General features: G+C 42.1%; 1 protein-coding gene across 4 annotated transcripts in view; it reads right to left on the bottom strand.

Annotated features, from left to right (window-relative positions):
- Positions 1-15467, bottom strand: part of MAP3K3 (mitogen-activated protein kinase kinase kinase 3) — an 84981-nt gene that overhangs the window by 30627 nt on the left and 38887 nt on the right. For all 4 annotated transcript variants that reach the window (XM_066262644.1, XM_066262647.1, XM_066262643.1 and 1 more), the window contains exons 4-5: positions 11938-12037; positions 8009-8122 (exon numbers count right to left, since the gene is read on the bottom strand). In XM_066262644.1, coding sequence (XP_066118741.1) covers positions 8009-8122; positions 11938-12037 — 214 coding nt within the window. The remainder of the gene's footprint in view (positions 1-8008; positions 8123-11937; positions 12038-15467) is intronic.

Raw genomic sequence — 15467 nt, forward strand, 5'->3', positions numbered from 1 at the left:
GGTGCCCATGCTCTGTCCATCTGGGGCCATGCTCACAACCAAGTTCTTTTTAGCGCCTGTGGTGGAAGCTCCATGGAGCCATCCTTAGTGCCAGGACAACTGTGCTTGAACGAATCGAGCCATGGCTGCAGGAGAGGTGGGGGGGGGGGGGGAGGAAGAGGGAGGAACAGATGGTTTCCTCTCCTGTGTGCTCTAAGTGGGAATTGAACCCGGGACTTCCACACACCAGGTCGATACTCTACTGCTGAACCAACCAGCCAGGGCCTACCTATGGGGCCTTTAACACCTCAGACTAACCAACTTGGGATGGGGCTCAAAGACTGGTATTTTTTAAATCTTCCTAAGTGTTTGTAATAGTCAAGTTTGAAAACCCTAATTTAGGAGATAAAAGAGAATTGTGTGGCAGACATAAATGAGGTTGATGAAAGACTCAGAGATTGAATAAGACTTAGAAGCAGGAAAGAGGAATGAGAAAGGTGGGACTAGGAAAAATAAATGAAGGTTTTAGTAGAGTGAAAGGAGAGCCAACAGGTGTGAAGTGTGTAGGCAGCAGAAATTCTAAAGATAGCAAATAGAAGGTGGTGATGATCACTCAATGAAAACCTCACTGAAGGACTATGGGTAGCAGTGTGTGTGGCTGACACAAACAGCATGCAACATTACCAGGGAACCATGTAGATAAAGATTGCACTGACTAGAGTTAGATCAGCAGAAAAAGAGGTTATAAAAGTCAACCCACAATCTTGATAAAAGATTTGGTGGTATTAGACAAAAGGAACAACTGGATTCAACTATGCAAGGGGAAAAAAGTGGTATGTGTGTGTGTGTTTGCTTTAGTTAGATTCATGGGAACATAAGCTGAGAAACAGCACCCTGGATCTCATCAATCTTCTGCTTCAATGGTGGCACCAAGAGATATCTGCACGGAAGACCATGATAGTTATGATAGTTGTGGAAGCATCCAGGTTATTTAATAAATTTACAGCTTTTATATCCATTGATTTATTTAAAAGTTCAAAAAATGTTTTGAGCCCTGGCTGGTTGGCTCAGTGGTAGAGCATTTGCCCAGCATGTGAATGTCCCTGGATCAATTTGGTCAGGGCACACAGGAGAAGTAACTATCTGCTTCTCCACCCTTCCCCCTTTCCCTTCTATGGCTCAGTTGGAAAAAGTTGGCCTGGAGCACTGAGATTGGCTCCATGGCCTGGCCTCAGCTGCTAAAACAGCTTGGTTGCCCAGCAACACCCCAGATGGGCAGAGCATTGCTGGGTGGATCCTGGTAGCAAGCATGTGAGAGTCTGTCTGTGCCTCCCCGCTTCTCACTAAAAAAAAAAGAAAGAAAGAAAAAAGAAAGTTTTGAAACTGTACAACTTGAATAATGGATGCCATATTTATAATCCTTACACAAATTCCTATTTCTTTTTGTTCTATACCACCAATATTCAAGGAGCTCATCCAAATTCAGATTAGGTGAATAAATCTGTTTTTATTACTTTTACTCTTCAATGCTTTGCAGACTTTGATCATACATACACACACACACACACACACACACACACACACACACACACACATGCATGCTTAGGCTCCCTTTTCTAAGGAGTTCTAGGGTTTCGGGGCTATTTACATATAAAAATGTGACCCCTGCCTGACTAGGTGGTGGCGCAGTGGACAGAGCATCAGACTGGGATGCGGAAGGACCCAGGTTCGAAACCCCGAGGTCGCCAGCTTGAGCGCGGACTCATCTAATTTGAGCAAAAGAAAAAAAAAAAAAAAAAAAGCTCACCAGCTTGGACCCAAGGTTGCTGGCTCGAGCAAGGGGTTACTCAGTCTGCTGAAGGCCCGCGGTCAAGGCACATATGAGAAAGCAATCAATGAACTAAGGTGTCGCAACGAAAAACTGATGATTGATGCTTCTCATCTCTCTCCGTTCCTGTCTGTCTATCCCTGTCTATTCCTCTCTCTGAATCTCTGTCCCTGTAAAAAAATAACAAAAACAAAACAAAAACGTGACCCTAACCCCTTAAAAATGTCTTTTCTCAGTTATCTTTGAGCTATGGGGAGTACAATGACACATCTCACAAGTTTTCCTCATGGGCAACATTATACTTCCTGTTCTGCTTCTAATGAACTGTGGAGGAACCTGAGTGAAGTTTTCCTAGGACTATAATAATCCTAAGATCCCTTTCCTAGATGGTAACTGATAGGTACTAGACTACAAATCAGAATATGTGGATTCTAATCAGCTCTGTCACTATATACTGCCTCACCTAGGGCGAGTCACTCAAGTCTCAGTTTCCCCAGGTGTAGACTGGTGATAGCAGATGCCTGCCTACCCTGGGCCCCTCAAAGTTGCAAATATTGAATGAGATACATGTAAGTTTTGTTCTATCTTACTGCACTTGTTCCATTATTTTAGGAAGACTGAAAAGAATTACCCTTTAGATTATCCTTGAAATTTCGAATAGTAACAAGAAAGCATTAAACTCATTAAATGAGAAATCTGAGAAGTGAATAACAATTGGATGAGATAAGAGTTTATTTCTGTTACAGAGAATCTAAGGTAATAAAACAAAATGTCAGTTTAAGGTGCTTTGGTATTTAGTTTTTATAGTATGCAGATACCAAAGAATGTTAAGCTTGAGATTACACTGGAAACTAGAAAGTTATAAGAAGGTCAAAATCAGAAAGATCAATTAAGAGTTAGATGCACACATGTTTAAAGTAGTCTTTAAATCAGAATAAGAGCCTGACCTGTGGTCATGCAGTGGACCTGCAACAATGAGGTCACCAGTTCAAAACCCTAGGCTTGCCTGGTCAAGGCACATATAGGAAGCAACAACTATGAGTAAATGCTTCCCGCTTCTCCCCACTCTTTCTCACTCTCCCTCTCTTTCTCCCCCCCCCCCCCCCCGCCGCCTCCAAAAATCAATAAAATAAATATGGAAAAAAAAAAAGAAAATAAAAGAATATGTTAAGAGTTGATGGCCCAAGCTAAGGGCAAAGAGGTCAGTGTTCCTGACTAAATAATCAGGTATTGCATGTTTTAAAAATTCTTGCAGCATAACGGTTGAAAATTGCTGCTCTACAGTGTACAATACTGCCAGCATTTTTTGGATATTGTGTTTTGTGGCACATCCCATCATGTCTACAAAACATCCCATCTTGAAATGAAACTTAAGATAATTACAACTATTGGTTAATGGAAGTGTTCTTAGCATGTTTAGGGGCAGGCTAAGCCAACCTAGAATGTATAAAAAGATATTCAACTTACAAGATTTTCAATTAAGATGGGTTTAGTAAGATGTAACTGCATCATTAATTTGAAAAGTATCTGTATTTTTTCAAAACATACTGAATTGCACACTTGAGATATGGGCCTGTAGCCTGGCCTGTGGTGGTGCAGTGGACTGAGCACCAACCTGGAACACTGAGGTCACTGGTTTGAAGCCCTGGGCTTGTCCAGTCTGGTCAAGGCACATATGACAAGCAACCAATTAACAGATAGAGTGAAACAACTACTCGTCACACCCCTCTCTGTAAAGTCAATAAATAAAATCTTTAAAAACGAAATAAAAGCCTCTAAGCTAGGTGAGATCTGGGTCTTAACTGTATGTATATTTACCACACACACACTAAAAAGAATTTATGGTCTAAGGCAGTGGCCCAGGGCAGTAAGAACTATTGAAGGGAATGAAGTATCTTAAAATGGCAATAGAAAGCAAGGTTAGAGAGAAGCTCTTCAGACCAAGAGGAATTACTGTGATTACCAAAATCCAGGAGTTCCCAGGTAAGAATGATACTGAGGCCTAAGTCATGGCTTTGGCCAGGTGAGGTGAAGAAGGTATATACCTTGGTAAGAGATGAAGACAGAAAAAATTAGAAGCTGTCATAGAAGAATCACTAGAAAACAAATCCAGAGAGAAGAGATAGCACATTTAAAAACAGGAAGAAGGGCCCTGGATGGTTGGCTCAGTGAATAGAGTGTCAGCCCGGTGTGCAGACATACGGGGTTCAATTCCCGGTGACAGCACACATGAGAAGCAACCATCTGCTTCTCCCCTCCCCTTCCCTTCCCTTCCCTCTCTCTTCCCCTCTCTCAGCCAGTGGCTTGATTGGTTCAAGTGCTGTCCTGGGCACTGGGAGAGCTTGGCTGATTTGAGCAACAGCCCCAGACAGGGGTCGCCCGGTGGATCCCAGTCAGGGTGCATGTGGGAGCCTGTCTATATCCCCTCCTCTCACTTAAAAAATAAATAAATAAAAACAGGGATAAGAAGGGAAGTAAAGGTATAGGTGGTAACAAAGTGAGAGGAGACAATGGATAGCTAAAAGTGGAGGAAACTAGGTGGAGAAACAAAGTGGCTGACAGTCATTAGCAGAAGATGAAGACCAGGGTGATATGACATCCCGGCACAGTGAACTTCAAGTGTGATCTGTGAGCTTGTGCTGGGCAACAATCTGTGGTGTACCAGTCCTCAACCAGGTTAAGTACAGAAACAAAGAGTAACTCTTGAAAAACGTTTATAGCCTAACCTGTGGTGGCGCAGTGGATAAAGCGTCGACCTGGAAATGCTGAGGTCGCCAATTCGAAACCCTGGGCTTGCCTGGTCAAGGCACATATGGGAGTTGATGCTTCCAGCTCCTCCCCTCCTTCTCTCTCTCTCTCTCTCTCTTTCTCTCTCTCTCTCTCTGTCTCTCCCTCTCCTCTCTAAAATGAATAAAAAAAGAAAAAGAAAAACGTTTATAGCAATTTGGCTAAGTAACTTTGTGTTTACGAAATCTAACAAAACTGGACTTGTCCCTGGTCAGTTGGCTCAGTGGATAGAGCATCAGCCTGGCATGCAGACATCCTGGGTTTGATCCCCAGTCAGGGCACAGTGAGAAACAACCATCTGCTTCTCTTCCCTTTTCTCTCCCCCTTTTCTTTCTCTCTTCTCCCCTCGCAGCCAGTGGCTCAACTGGTTCCAACGTCAGCCCTGGGTGCTGAGGATAGCTCAATTGATTTGAGCATTGGTCTCAGACAGGGGTTGTTGGCTGGATCCTGGTCAGGGCCCATGCAGAAGTCTAACTATCTCCCTTCCTCTCACTTAAGAAAAAAAAAAGGCAGTTGGTGATAAACCCTGGGTGCTAGGCTAAATGTAGATCTTATATAATAGGCAAGAAGGACTATAGGAGCAGGTAATTTAAATAAATGAAATGATAAGGTATATATTTTACTTCAGAATACTTCCCAAAACATATCCAGAAAAAAGACACACTTGGGCCCTGGCTAGTTGGCTCAGTGGTAGAGCACCAGCCTGGCATGTGGATGTCCCAAGTTTTATTCTGGGTTTGATTCCCAGTCAGGGCATACAGGAGAAGTGGAAATCTGCTTCTCCACCCCCTTCCCCTCTCGCTTCTTTCTCTCTCTTCTATTCTCCTCCTGCAGCCAGGGCTCGATTAGAGCAAGTTGGCCCCAGGTGCTGAGGATGGTTCCATGGCCTCAGGTGCTAAAAAATCACACCAGTTGCAATACAGCAAGGGCCCCAGGCGGCAGAGCACCGCCCCTAGTGGGCCTATCCGGTGGATCCTGGTCAGGGCGCATGCGGGAGTCTGTCTCTGCCTCCCCTCCTCTCATTAAATAAAAAAAAAAAAAAAAAAGAAGACACACTTGGGATAAAGAAGACAGTCCTCACACACAAGAACACTTCTGTAATATTAGAAAATGTCTTCTTAATTCTAAGGCTTCCTAACTACATTCTCTTGTGCCTCCTCATAATAGAAAGAACCCAACACTGAAGTCTCCTTAAAAATAATTGGTTAGGCCTGCCCAGGCGGTGGTGCAATGGATAGAGCATCGGACTGGGACATGGAAGACCCAGGTTCGAAATCCTGAGGTCACCAGCTTGAGCATGGGCTCATCTGGTTTGAGCAAGGCTCACCAGCTTGAGCCCAAGGTTGCTGGCTTGAGCAAGGGGTTACTCGGTCTGCTATAGCCCCTCAGTCAAGGCACATATGAGAAGGCAATCAATGAACAACTAAGGTGTCACAACGAAGAATTGATGCTTCTCATCTCTCTCCCTTCCTGTCTGTCTGTCCCTATCTGTCTTTCTCTCTGTCTCTGTCACACACACAAAAAAACAATTAATAATAATAATAATAATAATAATAATAATTGGTCAGCATGAGCACCATTCCATCTAAACTCTCTCTGGTATAGTGTATCATGCTTTCAAGCAGCTATATCAGCTGTGTACAGCTGGCTGTCTTCAAGCATAAGGAAAGGAAAAAATGCCAAAAAACCATCAGGAGCATGTGTCTGAAAAAAAACTGGTAGAGGAATCAGTGATTAGAAGACAGACCCAGTTTACAAGCATTCTTGTGGAACGTAGGCCCCCAGGGACCCATTAGGAGGGGAAACTACATATGGGATAACTCCTTACTTCTGACAGCCCCTGTAGATTGCCTGCCATTTGGTAAGGCACCAGCCGGTTAAGTTACAAGAGCCCTCCAGCCCAATGGCCTTTTCCCCAATGAACACAAAAGTTTATTTCCTACATGTGTCCCAAGGGAAAGGCACAGGACAGTTTTTCCGTTTTTTTTTGTTGTTTGTTTGTTTGTTTTTCTTTTAGTGAGACAGGTAAGGAGAGAGATGAGAAGCATCAACTCATAGTTGTGTCACTTTAGTTGTTCATTCATTGTTTCTCATACGTTCCTTGACCTGGGGCTTAAGCCAAGCCAATGACCCCTTGCTAAAGACAGCAACTTCGGGTTTCAAGCCAGCGATCTTTGGGCTCAAGCAAGTGACTATGGGATTATGTCCATGATCTTATTCTCAAGCCAGCAACCCCACGCACAAGCTGGTGAGCCTGCATTCAAGCCAGATGAGACCATACTCAAGTTGGCGACCTCAGGGTTTCAAACCTGGAACCTCAGCATCCCAAGTCAATGCTCTATTCAGTGTGTCACCAATGGTCAGGCAAAACATGAGTCTTGAATCCTGGACAGCCTTTGCTTATCAGCACCCCACCCCATGCTAATAAAATCTCTCATTGGGGTCCAAATCTAATAGAAAGAACATAAATACAGCCTGACCTGTGGTGGTGGAGCAGTGGATAGAGAATTGACCTGGAATGCTGAGGTTGCCAGTTTGAGACCCTGGGTTTCCTGGTCAAGGCACATACGAGAAGTAACTACTACGAGTTGATGCTTCCTGCTACCCCTCTCACTCCACCTCTCTCTCTCTCCTACTCTTTCTAAAAAATCAATAAATTAGGCCTGACCTGTGGTGGCGCAGTGGATAAAGCGTTGACCTGGAATGCTGAGGTCACTGGTTCAAAACCCTGGGCTTGCCTGGTCAAGGCATATATGGGAGTTGATGCTTCCTGCTCCTCCCCTCTTTCTCTCTCTCTCTCTCTCTCTCATTCTAACTCTCTCTCCTCTCTAAAATGAATAAATAAATAAATAATAATTTAAAAATCAATAAATCAAATCTTAAAAAAACTTTATTAAAGCCTGACCTGTGGTGGTGCAGTGGATAAAGCATAGACCTAGAAGAAAACTGAGGTCGCTGGATTGAAACCCTGGATCTGCCTGGTCAAAGCACATATGGGAGTTGATGCTTCTTGCTCCTCCCCTTTCTCTCTCTCTCTCTCTCTCCCTCCCTCTCCCCACTCTGTAAAATGAATAATAAAAAATAAATAAAACTCATAAAAATTTTTAAAAATAACTTAAAAAACATAAATATAGAGAAAAAGAATTTTATCCTTTATCATAAAATGTTTTCCTTCCTCCCATACTATAAGCCAAGTAACCTTTATGAAGTTGCAACTTTACATTGATAATCTGGCTTCACAGTGAAATCAAATGCAGAAGGCCAGTTGGCCACTGACACAGTGGGCTGAGCCCTGCTTATGTTCTTATTTCAGCAGTGGCTGAGGAACACAAAATCTGTCAAGAAAGCAGGGTGAACTACTGAAGGACAGCAAGCTTTGTCTTCTGCTGCCAGACCATGACAGGGGTTACTTACATGGTTTCTGTCCTGGGACAGCAGCAATATCCTAAGACTTTTCATGCTTGAGCTTCTATCCAAAATGTCAATTGCTTTATCAAGATCATCTTGGTTCTTCAGCAGGATGGAGAGCTGTAACACAGGACAAAAAAGGAAATCATTGCCTGACCTGTGGTGGCGCAGTGGATAAAGCGTCAACCTGGAAATGCTGAGGTTGCCGGTTCAAAACCCTGGGCTTGCCTGGTCAAGGCACATATGGGAGTTGATGCTTCTGGCTCCTCCCCCCTCCCCTGTCTATAATGAATAAATAAAATCTTAAAAAAAAAAAAAAAAAAAGGAAATCATATAAAAGTCTTTAGTTTGGGCCTGACCAGTCGGTGGCACGGTGGATAGAGCGTCAGACTGGGATACGGAGGACCCAGGTTCGAGACCCTGAGGTCACCAGCTTGAGCGCAGGCTCATCTGGCTTGAGCAAAAGCTCACCAGCTTGGACCCAAGGTCGCTGGCTCGAGCAAGGGGTTACTCAGTCTGCTGAAGGCCTGCGGTCAAGGCACATATGAGAAAGTAATAAATGAACAACTAAGGTGTCCCAACAAAAGACTGATGATTGATGCTTCTCATCTCTCTCCATTCTTGTCTGTCTGTCCCTATCTGTCCCTCTCTCTTGACTCTCTCTCTGTCTCTGTAAAAAAAAATAAAAAAAAATAAGTCTTTAGTTTGTGAAAATAAGCAAAATAAAAAAATAAAAGTAAGTTTGGAAGAAAACAATCTCATTGGATACTATGGGATCTTAAAAGATCTAATTTAAACCATAGAGATTTTCTTTACATGTACAATTCAATAATTTTTAGTAAATTTACCTTGTCATGCAACCATCACAATTCAGTTTTAAAACAGTTCCATTGCTCCAAAAAGATCTCTTGTGTTTCTTATAGTCGTCCCCCCTTCCCACCTCTATGCAATTACTAATATACTTTCCATCTCTATAGATTTGCTTCTGGACATTTCATATAAATGGAATCAAACAATGTTCATACATTTTCAATTCAATTCATACATAATCTTTTGCATCTAGCTTCTTTCACTTAGCTTCATGTTTTTTAGTTCATCCATGTTAAAGCACATTATCAATACTATGTTTTGAGATCTTTTCTAAGAAGAGCTTCCTCTCTAAAAATACCCTTTACTCCAAAGCTCAAATCTCAAACAGTTACAGTCCCCATATTTCTTTCCAAATTGAGCAGCAGTCATGTCTGACATTACCAGAGCAAGCAGAAAAGTCACAAGTGGAGGACAGGGTAGTCAGAGGATAAAAACTGTTACTCAAATAAAGACACATATTTAGACCACATAGCAAGGTCTGCAAGGATAAATTTTATGGTAAGTGAATTATATATATCTCAATAAAGCTATTATTACAAATATATAAACATAAATAAAATCTCAACAGATTTTTTTTTTCAGAGATACAGGGACAGAGATGAGAAGCATCAACTCGTAGTTGCGGCACTTTAGTTGTTCATTGATTGCTTCTCAAATGTGCCTTGACTGGGGGGCTCCAGCCAGCAACCAGGGGGTCATGTCTATGATTCTATGTTCAAGCTAGTGACCCCACATTCAAGCTGGTAAGCCCGCACTCAAGCCAGCAACCTCAGGTTTTCAACCTGCGTCCTCAGCATCCCAGGTTGATGCTCTATCCACTGTGCAACCACTGGTCAGGCAAATCTCAACAGATTTTTTATCTGTGATTCTCAAATCCTGATAGGGCAGGGTTTAGAGGACAAGGAAAAGAAAAAGGGGATTTTAAACTAATAAAATGTAAATTAGTCAACTCTTGGTCACTGATATTAACAGAATATGGAAAGAAATGCATGATCTAAAATAATAACAATTATTTATATTTAGAATTAATACCTGCACAAACATTTGAATAAAGGAATGCCCAATATCTGGGCAGTGACTTTGCTGGTTAGAGTTTGAAATGGATTTTAGGCTATCTGTAATTTTTTTTTTTTTTTTTGTATTTTTCTGAAGCTGGAAATGGGGAAAGACAGTCAGACAGACTCCCTCATGCGCCCAACCGGGATCCACCCGGCACGCCCACCAGGGGGCGAAGCTCTGCCCCTCCGGGGCGTCGCTCTGTTGCAACCAGAGCCACTCTAGCGCCTGGGGCAGAGGCCAAGGAGCCATCCCCAGGGCCCAGGCCATCTTTGCTCCAATGGAACCTCGCTGTGGGAGGGGAAGAGAGAGACAGAGAGAAAGGAGAGGGGGAGGGGTGGAGAAGCAGATGGGCGCCTATCCTGTGTGCCCTGGCCGGGAATCAAACCTGGGACTTCTGCACGCCAGGCCGACGCTCTACCACTGAGCCAACCGGCCAGGGCCTATCTGTAATTCTTAATGGAAATATCAATGGAAAGAGTAATGAGTACTAAATCATACAGAAAAATCTTTATTAATGAAAGAACACCTTTCTTTAATGTTGATTAGGTAGCCGACTTTAGCCTCACTTTCTTATGTAAACCACTGAAGCTTGAGTTGCAATTTCTTGTGTGTGTGTGTGTGTGTGTGAGAGAGAGAGAGAGAGAGAGAGAGAGAGAGAGAGAGAGAGGCAGAGAGAGAGACAAAAAGAGGGACAGACAGGAAGGGAGAGAGATGAGAAGCATCAATTCTTTGTTGCAGCTCCTTAGTCTCCTTAGTTGTTGATTGATTGCTTTCTCATATGTGCCTCGACCAGGGGACTACAGCAGAGCAAGTTACCCCTTGCTCAAGCCAGGGACCTTGGGCTCCCAGCTACCACAGAGTCACATCTATGATCTCCCGCTCAAGTCAGTGACCCCGTGCTCAAACTGGTGAGACTGCACTCAAGCCAGATGAGCCCGAGCTCAAGCCAGCAACCTTGGGGTTTTGAATCTGAGTCCTCTGTACCACCACCTGGTCAGGCTGAGCTGCAATTTTTAAACATATTTTTAGGGTGCTCATATTCTGTAATTAAAATCTGTTAGTTTGTATTCTTTTTTTTTTTTAACTATTTTTTTTTTACTTATTCATTTTAGAGAGGAGAGGGAGAGACAGAGGAGAGATAGAGAGAGAGAAAGGGGGAGGAGCTGGAAGCATCAACTCCCATATGTGCCTTGACCAGGCAAGCCCAGGGTTTTGAACCGGCAACCTTGGCATTTCCAGGTCGACGCTTTATCCACTGCGCCACCACAGGTCAGGCTGTTAGTTTGTATTCTTTAAAATACTTAATCTGTATTATTATTAGTGTAATTTATTTTCCAAATTTGCTATATTTCTAACTTTATCCCCAAAAAAGGTCAAATGATCTTATTTTTGTTAGCTATTTGGCAGTATATCCAACAGTAGTTGTACTTTTGTATGAAGGAACGAGGAAGTTTTTGGCTAACAAATCTCAGGCCCTACCGATTTAAGCCCCAAACTATGAAGGAAATTCTTAACTCTTCAACTAATAAAATAAAACTACACAGGAAGGATCTCTCAAAGAGCCATGATGGCACCTAACTTTCTTTTCTTGACCCCAACTCAGTCCTCTCTAGCAATACACTCTCTGCTAGGCACAAACACATTACCTTTCAGACTAATGCAAAGCACCAGCCTAAGCAGATTGAAGCCTCTAGTTACCTTCTTGGAGCTGAGAAAGCAGTAACTGACATTCAAAAGAATTCCTTCCTGGGTGATATTCAAAGTATGAATAAATAAGGACTATTGGGGCAGGGAGTAGTGGGAGTGGGGGTGGAGAGAAAGAGTCAGAGAATCAAAACAAAACAAACAAAAAACCCAGAAATCCCAGAGTTACTAGAATCAACAAAAAAGTCTTGAGTAAATGAAAACATATTATGACAATATTAGAGGAACAAACCGTGAAATCCTGCTAAGCAGAGAAAAAAACGGTAGGCAGCTGTCCCCACAACATCCATCTACATTCTTACCTCATTGTTCATGTAATGTAGATCAAGAGGCTGTCCAAACACTGTTGTCACCTTGTGCTCCACATCTTCATATCTTACAGGCCGGCTGAATGCTATAATTCTGAAAAGAAATAGGAAGCATGGGTAACTGTACATTTTAATGTAGGATTTAAAAAGCTATGGCTTCTGAGTGATGATCTTCCTTTTCTTTTCAATATAGGACACAATTTGCCTTTCCCTTTATTGTTTATTTTTCTTTTCTTATCTATGTATTTGCATCTTTTCTTTTTCTTTTATTTAAATAAATTTTTATTAATGTTAATGGGGTGACATTAATAAATCAGGGTACATATATTCAAAGAAAACATGTCTAGGTTATCTTGTCATTCAATTATGTTGCATACCCATCACCCAAAGTCAGATTGTCCTCCGTCACCTTCTATCTAGTTTTCTTTGTACCCCTGCATCTCTCCCTTCCCCTCTCCCTCCCTCTCCTCCCCTCACCCCTGGTAACCACCACACTCTTGTCCATGTCTCTTAGCCTCATTTTTATGTTCCACCAATGTATGGAATCATGTAGTTCTTGTTTTTTTCTGATTTACTTATTTCACTCCGTATAATGTTATCAAGATCCCACCATTTTGTTGTAAATGATCCGAAGTCATCATTTCTTATGGCCGAGTAGTATTCCATAGTGTATATGTGTCACATTTTCTTTATCCAGTCTTCTATTGAAGGGCTTTTTGGTTGTTTCCATGTCTTGGCCACTGTGAACAGTGCTGCAATGAACATGGGGCTACATGTGTCTTTACGTATCAATGTTTCTGAGGTTTTGGGGTATATACCCAGTAGAGGGATTGCTGGGTCATAAGGTAGTTTTATTTTCAGTTTTTTGAGGAACCACCATACTTTCCTCCATAATGGTTATACTACTTTACAGTCCCAGCAACAGTGGATGAGAGTTCCCTTTTCTCCACAGCCTCTCCAACATTTGCTATTACCTGTCTTGTTGATAATAGCTAATCTAACAAGGGTGAGGTGGTATCTCATTGTAGTTTTGATTTGCATTTCTCTAATAACTAAAGAAGATGAGCATCTTTTCATATATCTGTTGGCCATTTGTATTTCTTCCTGGGAGAAGTGTCTGTTTAAGTCCTCTTCCCATTTTTTTTATTGGATTGTTTGTTTGTTTGTTGTTGAGTTTTATGAGTTCTTTGTAAATTTTGGATATTAGGCTCTTATCTGAGTTGTTGTTTGAAAATAACATTTCCCATTTAGTTGGCTGTCTGTTTATTTTGATGTCAGTTTCTCTTGCTGAGCAAAAACTTTTTATTCTGATGTAGTCCCATTCATTTATCTTTGCCTTCACTTCTTTTGCATTACAATACCTGACTTCAAACTATATTATAGGGCCACGACAATCAAAACAGCATGGTATTGGCAGAAAAATAGACACTCAGACCAATGGAACAGAATAGAAAGCCCAGAAATAAAACCACATATATATGGTCAAATAATTTTTGACAAAGGGGCCAACAATACACAATGGAGAAAAGAAAGCCTCTTCAACAAATGATGTTGGGAAAACTGGAAAGCCACATGCAAAAGAATGAAACTCTACTACAGCTTGTCCCCATGTACTAAAATTAATTCAAAATGGATCAAAGACCTAAATATAAGACCTGAAACAATAAAGTACATAGAAGAAGACATAGGTACTAAACTCATGGACCTGGGTTTTAAAGAACATTTTATGAACTTGACTCCACAGGTATTTGCATCTTTTCACTCTTCCTCTGAGTATCTCTCAGGTTTGCCCATAGTACCCACAAGCATTGCTTAATCCCAACCATTGTTCTATCAACTCAGCTTGGATCTACTGTCAATGATAGCTCAGTATCATCGTAGGGCACCTAGATTTAAAAACTATGTCTCAGCCTGACCAGTCGGTGGCACAGTGGATAGAGTGTCAGACTGGGATGCGGAGGACCCAGGTTCAAGACCTCGAGGTCGCCAGCTTGAGCGCGGGCTCATCTGGTTTGAGCAAAAGCTCACCAGCTTGGACCCAAGGTCGCTGGCTTGAGCAAGGGGTTACTCGGTCTGCTGAAGGCCCACGGTCAAGGCATATATGAGAAAGCAATCAATGAACAACTAGGGTGTCACAACAAAAAACTGATGATTGATGCTTTTCATCTCTCTCCGTTCCTGTCTGTCTGTCCCTGTCTACCCTCTCTCTGACTCTCTCTCTCTCTCTCTGTAAAAAAAAAACCCACAAAACAAAACAAAAACAAAAAAAACTATGTCTCAAATACTCATTAGGAAGAAAGTCTGGAGATTGGAGCAGCAGTTCTAAAAATTGACTCGTAAGTGACTCAACCTAGGACTTGAAAGATCTTTTCCATTGTTCATTTTTGAGATGCCAAAGGAATCTCAATACTGATTATTCTCAGAATTGAGATTTCCTACCATAAAGTCACAGGAATTCCTCTTAAGTTGGTTATATGCCTGATCCGTTTTTTAAACGAGAGAGACTGAAAGAGAAAGAGAAAGAGAAAGAGAAAGAGAAGGGACACATGAGAGAGATGAGAAGCATCAACTTGCAGCTGCATCACTTTAATTGCTCACTGATTGATTCTCATTTGTGCTTTAATTGAGGGGCTCAAACTGAGCCAGTGACCTGTTGCTCAAGTCAGGGATCATGGTATAATTTTGATGACCCCACACCCAAGCCAGCAACCCCATGCTCAAGCTGGTGAACCTGTGCTCAAGCTGGATAAGTCTGCGATGGTGACCTTGGGGTTTTGAATGTGGGACCTAATTGTACCATCACCAGTTAGGCATGCCTGATCAGTTTTCTTAACCAGTGACACATGTGGGCATGTAGGTAGTGTTGCTATTTATGCTTCCTAGAAAGACTCATTAGGCCATTTCAAAGAACAATTTCTATAAATGGAGGATAGTGTAAGAACTTTGTGAATTACTAAAAACCACTGAATAGTACAGTTTGTTAAAACTGTATAGGTGTTAACATGATTTCTCATTAACTATCCAGCAAAATTTAAAAGCAGAGAAAAATGAAACAAGGGTGGGAAAATATTGATAATGTTGAAGCTGATAACAGGTTCATGGAGGTTCAGTATATTATTCTACTTTTGTGTGTGTTTAAAATTTCCATTAACAGGTTTTTTTGTTTGTTTGTTTTGACAGAGACAGAGAGGAAAAGATAGGGACAGACAGACAGAACGGGAAAGATGGGAAGCATCAATTCTTCATTGTGGCACCTTAGTTGTTTATTGATTGCTTTCTCATAGGTGCCTTGATGGTGGGGGGGTGGGGATTTACAGCAGAGCAAGTGACCCTTTGCTCATGCTCAAGCCAGTGATCATGGGGTCATGTCTATGATCCCACGCTCAAGCCAGCAACCCCACACTCAAATTGGTGAGCCTGCACTCAAGCCAGCAACTTCAGGGTTTTGAACCTGGGTCCTCCGTGTCCCAGTCTGATGCTCTATCCACTGCACCACCGCCTGGTCAGACTCCATTAAACAGTTT

The sequence above is a fragment of the Saccopteryx bilineata genome, chromosome 2 (genome assembly GCF_036850765.1).
Source record: "Saccopteryx bilineata isolate mSacBil1 chromosome 2, mSacBil1_pri_phased_curated, whole genome shotgun sequence".
Lineage (NCBI taxonomy): Eukaryota > Metazoa > Chordata > Mammalia > Chiroptera > Emballonuridae > Saccopteryx > Saccopteryx bilineata.